The 6,067-nt window shown below is 55.3% G+C and overlaps 1 protein-coding gene across 1 annotated transcript in view; it reads right to left on the bottom strand.

The window, feature by feature from the left end:
- The window catches only part of ATP8B3 (ATPase phospholipid transporting 8B3), a gene marked incomplete at both ends in the record, with an annotated part of 30,141 nt that extends 27,375 nt beyond the window's left edge, over positions 1–2,766 (bottom strand). The window contains 4 exon segments of the mRNA XM_080675419.1: positions 175–273; positions 1,321–1,434; positions 2,151–2,242; positions 2,718–2,766. Coding sequence (XP_080531545.1) covers positions 175–273; positions 1,321–1,434; positions 2,151–2,242; positions 2,718–2,766 — 354 coding nt within the window.
- Positions 2,767–6,067: the final 3,301 nt, after the last annotated feature.

Consider the following 6,067-nt stretch of genomic DNA (forward strand, 5'->3'; position numbering starts at 1 on the left):
GGAAGGGGGGCTGCTGGGACAACTGCTATGAACAGAGAAGGAAGGCACGGTCCACCTATTACCCAGTGTGGCACCAAGGGCCAGAGAGCTATGGGACATCTGTCCCTGTGGCAGCAAGACAAGGACCACACCCTGCCCCAACCCCCTCCCCAACTGACCCTGGACCCCACTTACGATGTCATCTGCCAGGTCTCGGGTGGCCCGGATGATGAGGAGGCAGATGAATGGGGCGAAGAGGGTGAACCAGGGCAGGGTAGAGATCTCGGGGATGCCCTGGCACAGAGGTTGGGTCATGCGGGAAGGCAATACTGAACCACCATCCCAAACACTGCCCCAAACCGCTTCCCCCTGCCCTCCTACCCAGCCTCTCAACCTGGCATCCTGTGTCCCACCTGCCAGCCACCTGGGCTCCAGGCCAGCCACCTCCCCCTACAAATCTTGGGACAACTGCCCCTCTATGTCCTATTCTCCCTAGCAAACTCATCCCCCTTCCATGCCCAGCTCCCAGGTCACATCCTCCAGGAAGCCCTACCAGCCCCAAGTTTGTTCCCTCTTCAGAGCCTCGGCTTTACTGTTTCCCTCCCTGTAACCCTGTTCCTCCCAGTCACCCTTCAGGCCTGAGCTCCAAGTGAACCCCAGACCAGCCTGGGTTGGGGTGTGGGTCCGCTTTCCATCACTGGTCCCCTCCATGTGATTTAATGGCAGTGGGTGTCAGGGCCACTGTCAAGGTCTAGCATAGGGCCTGCACACAGTGATTATTGCATCGATGGATGAAAGCAGAGGGGGTCAGAACAATGAGAACTGAGTGGGGGTCAGGGCGCTCTGCAAGCTGCCCAGGTAGGACAGCTGCCCATCTGGCAGGGCCACCCAGGTGCTGGGAAGTGGCCCAGCAGGTCCTGAGAACTGCTCTCAACCCTTCTTTCCTCCTTACCCTTTGGGGTCAGCTCAGTGGGCTGAAGCCAAGAGGGTCATGTGGCCAAGGTTATCCATCCTGGGGAGGGGCTGTGCCCTCCTTGGACCCAGAGGAACCACTCATGCACCTTCATCATTGAACATATATTGAGAGCATCTTCTGTGTACCAGGCCCTGGACTGAGCAGTGGAGACTCAGCCATGAGGGTGCTCCCAGTGTGTGAGGAGCCAGACACTGACCCCTCCTCCCAATCGCACAAACACAAATGAACCTCCATGTGTCTACAGAGCCATGTGGCAAAGCTGGTCAAGGAGGGCTTCCTGGAGGAGGCAATGTGAGCAGATGGAAGGAATGGTATGTGCTCAGGTGCTTGTACTGACCCCTGGAGCCACCCCTATCCTGCCCCACCTGGAGAATGATGATAAAAAGGAAGTAGAGGTTGGACATTCGGTGGAACTGCTCGTACAGGTTTAAGGGCAGGAAGGAGAAGAAGTTGTACTTGGCTGTGTGGATGATGTTGTCCTGGAATGAGAGCCAGCATAGAGGTGCTGCCCAGGCCAGGGCCCCACCTTAGCCTCACCCTGCAGTTTGACCACTATCAGCAGTAATTCAACTAGTGCATGTAATGCCTCGAGCCAGTATTAACTACCATGAGCCAGCTCTACTGAGCACCTGCTGAATGCAAAGCCTTCAGAACAGCATTACTGAGTGCCAATTTAATGCAAAGCCTTGAGCCATCAGTAATTATTGAGCCCCCACTGAATGCAAAGATTCATCAAGTAGGACTGTGACCCCAGTATTTCCCAAAGTGAGACACACCCAGGGAGATTTTAGGCAGAGTCTGATGGACACATTGTAATTTGAAGATTTCGAATTTTCTTTTTCTTTATATGTTTTTATTGATTTCAGAGAGGAAGCGAGAGGGAGATAGAAACATCAATGATGATAAAGAATCATTGATTGGCTGCCTCCTGCACACCTCCTACTGGAGGCCAAGCCCACAACCAGGGCATGTGCCCTGACCTGGAATCGAACCATGACCTCCTGGTTCACAACTGGATATTCAACCACTGAGCCACGCCGGCTGGGCAGTATTTTCTTATTTTAAGGTGAACTGGGGTAGGGCTAAGGAAACAGTGGAAACTCTAGCACCAAACTGGTGATTCATTCGTGATTAAAATTCAGTGTGTGCGGGTTGGGAGGAGGTAGCAGAGGGCAATGGGGCTGGGGCCACCCACCTTGTACTTCTTCCTCTGCCAACACAGGAAGACCTTCTCCTTGAATTGGTTGTTGTAGGTCCGGCTATTGGCCTTCACCTCCCAGGTGAACGCTGAAGCCAGAGAGAGCAGGGTGTTGCATGGGGTGCAGTGAACACTGCCTAAGGATCTCCCGGAGGAGGTCTAATGGGTCCCCAGGGGAACCACCATGGATGTGGGAGCTGGTAAATAAACACCACCCTGGGCCAGTCCCCAGGCTCAGAGGACGGGCCCTGGAAGATCCGTTCATGCCCACTCCTTCTACAGAGGGGGTGAAATAGGCCTGGTGCCGGGCTCCGAGTGGAGGCTCCTCACCCAGCCTGGGCGGCCCAGCTGTTTCAGGTCTGCAGCCCCCAATTCCTGAGTCTAGCATTCGGTTATGGGACTTAGGACTATTTGTAACCCAATGAGAACTCCATGCTGGGCCTGTTGAATGGACTGGGTGGGGGGGGGGTCTCCTCATCCCCATATTTCAGCCACTATACTCTGCAATGCCCCTTAGCTTACTCTACAGATCCCACACCCCACACTTGACCCCAAAACATGCACCTGAGTTCTTCTCCTCCTCAACGTCCTCGCCGTAGGCCAGACTGCCCATGCTGGTGGGGCTGTCGGGAGAGGGCGCAAGGTCACACCAGTTGCCCAGCTCTTGCCACACACTGTCCATTACCCTGCCCTCTCCAAAATGTCACCTCCCACTTCCATCGGTTGCCACCTTCCCAGCTCTGAAGGTCCAGCCGATGGCTGTGTGTCCTTCCCTGAATATCTGGGGCTTCCACTGATCCCCATGTCCACCTGCAACAGCCCCATGTCCACCAGTCCCTCCAGCTACCAAACAGAAGTTGCCTTGACTTCCATTGCAGCAGGTCTCCAGAATGGCTTCTACCTCTGGCTGCTGCTGCCCATGCCCAGGTCCATCCTCTGGCCAGGCCACCATTGCCTCTCCTGTGATGGCCACACCCACCTCCCCCTGGGTCTCCCTGCTGTCCCCTCTTAACCCATTTCCACAAGGGACACAATGCTCAGCCCAGTGAGGGCCTCCGTTAGTGTTTGTTGACTGATTACATGGGCCCTGGAGTTATTCATTAATTGCTAAGCTTGTATAAAGGGCCAGGCTGCTCTGAGAGGTCTCAACGTGGTCTCAGGGCAGTTAACTGTAGTGGAGGCAGACACCAGACTTCCCACAGAGCCCAGAACCTTCCCACAGCCTCTCTATTTCACGGTCATCACATCAATGCCAGGAATTTGTCTCACCAGAGGGCCCTCCGCAGCTCTCCGAGCCCTGGCCAGGGCTGCTCCCTCTGCCCCGCCCTGGGGGAAGCACCCTTCCCGCATGCTCGGGCACTGCCTCCTCACCCTTCTGGTCTCAGTTCACAGTTCTCAGACAGGCCGGACTTCTTCAATAAACTTCTCTGGGCTCCCCATCTACCTGGGGTGTCCCCCATCCCAGATCTCTCACCTTCTCTCCTCTGCTTCTTTCCCTTTTAGGTCAGGATGGCTGGTGTCTGAGTCACAGGTTTCCCTGGAGCCATGAGGGAGACCTGGCCCAGGGCCAGCTCTAAAGCTCCTGGGAGCCTGAGCTGTGCCATGTCTATTCCCCAAATGAGAAGTGAGGTTCAGCCAGTGGGACCTGGAGCCCAGGAAGACTCGGTGCAAGACAGTGGGGGTTGGAGATGTGCTGGGATGACCAGAATTCACCCAAAATGTATCTGGGGTAGGAAGACGTCCTAGCGCTTGCCCCCTCATTCCACTCAGCTCACCCAAGCACCCCATTAGCCATTCCCCCTCCCCCTCCTCCACCCCCACACACACATAAGGAAGCCTCAAGGCGAAGGATTCCAGGCCCAACCTCCCTGCCCTGGGGCCTCCCTGAGACGGAGATCCCCCTATACAGACAAGAGTCTGTATCCCCTCCGAAAGGTGGGGCCAAGAGAAGTCAGGGCAGGGCCTTGCAGGGAGGGTCCCATGGGTGAGGCCAGGGCAGAAGCAGAGCCTGGGATCATCTCTGGAGTGGTGCCAGCCCAGGGGTGTTGCGGTGGGTGAGGGGCTGCAGTGGGTCAGTGGGTGGGATCTTGCACTAATGGAGAGAGGAGGGTGTCTTTATTGACATTTTTAGAGAGAAGGGAGAGAGAAATATCAGTTTGTTGTTCCACTTATTTATGCATTCATTGATTGTTTATGTGTGCCCTGACCAGGGATTGAACCCACAACCTTAGCCTATCCAGATGATGCTCTAACCAACTGAACTACCCAGCTAGAGCGATGAGGAGTTCTTACTAACACTAGAGTATTAAGGGGCCTATCATTTAAGGGCGGGACCTTGTAAAGCTGGGCCTAAGTAAAGGGGATTGGAGATGGCGAGGTTCCCCTGGGCTGTGTGGGACTAGAGGTGGAGGAAGGACACACAGATAGGTGGTAACTGCAGGTTTTCACACCTCCTATGCAAGGGCACAATCTTGGGCCCTGGGCCGGGTGAGGCTGTTAGAGACACCGTGACCATCCTAATGCCACGAGGAAACCCATAGGGCTCCGTCCTGGTGTGCATCCACTCAGCGGGCGGCCAGGGCTCTGGGGGGACCTTCCTAAAGGAGGTGATGGGGGTGGTGACACTGGGGGCAACCTTGGTTGGAGCTGGAGAACTAGAGCCAAGGTGGGAGGTGTGTGGAAGGGGTTACTAAAGTTAGGGTCCCCTTGAGAATTGGGACTCAGGGGGAGAGACAAACTTAGGGGCACAGGGGAGATGATTAAGCTCCATGTTTCATCACATTTTCACTCTTAGAGGAGTCCCTCAAATGCAGAAATTAGGAAGGCAGTGGGCTCTGGGCACTTCACCCCATCTCTGGGCCCCTCGCTTTGCCCCAGTCCTGACCCAGTGGTGTGCCTGTGCCCTAGTGCCTTCTTCCCACCTGGGGCTCAGGCCCCCCCGAGGCACCAGCATCACCCTATGGGCAGATGTTGGGTGCGTGAATGAACGAATCAACGAAGATCCCACCTTCCCCATTAGAGCAACCACCTCTCAATCACATTTCTTTGGAAGCTGGGTCTGCATGTCCTGCTTGGCCTCTGGGGGTGCCAAGTAAACCTCTCCTTTCATTCATTCATTCATGCACGCACTCATTCATTCCCTCACTCAACAAATGTTTACCCTGCCTACCCAGTGGTTAATGAGAAAGACCTTGGGAAAGGAGCTTTAGGAGACCTTGCTGGGTGCAGCTATGAGGAGTCAGGGGACCTGTTCCCCTCCCTGAGAAAGTAACGGCAGGGAGAGGAGCTTCCTGAGCAGTGAGAAACCTGTTTCGGCCTCCAAGAGCCAACAGGTTTAGCAAGCTGAAAGCCTGCATGCCTCCTGAGCTTGGGAGCTCCTCCCAGCTTCCCCCCTTTCATGCTGAGGAGGGGTACAGACAGGGTTTCTGTAAAGCTATTAGCACCACCTAATTAGAAAACTCTTGTTTACAGAAGAGGAGGATGAAGTCAACTGGTTACCAAAAGAGCCCCCGAGGGATGTGACTGTGGCAGGGCCTGACTGGACCAAGCCCTGTCACCTTCCAGGCACCGGGACCTAGAGAGGAAACCTGGCCCAGGAAGCCCTAGGAGAGGGGCTGCTTTGTCCTCGGCACAGGAGCTGCCCTCTTGGCCTTCAGCAAAAACCAGAGGCAGGGTGGCAGGGCCTCCTCCCCGCAGCCTTCTTCCCAGCACCTTTCTGCTCCCACATCAGGACCTGGGCATTCCCAGCATCTCTTGTATCACAAGGCTTTTTCTGGCTTCACTTTTCACTTTGAATAAATTAAAAGCAGAATCATGAACAGTCTGGCTGGCCCTCCCACCCCCACAAGACACAAACGGGGTGGATTCAGGGCACTGCGCACACACATCTCTGGGGATTGGCAAATGGTGCACCT

Source organism: Plecotus auritus (genome assembly GCF_963455305.1).
Source record: "Plecotus auritus genome assembly, chromosome: 6".
In the NCBI taxonomy this organism is placed as follows: Eukaryota; Metazoa; Chordata; class Mammalia; order Chiroptera; family Vespertilionidae; genus Plecotus; species Plecotus auritus.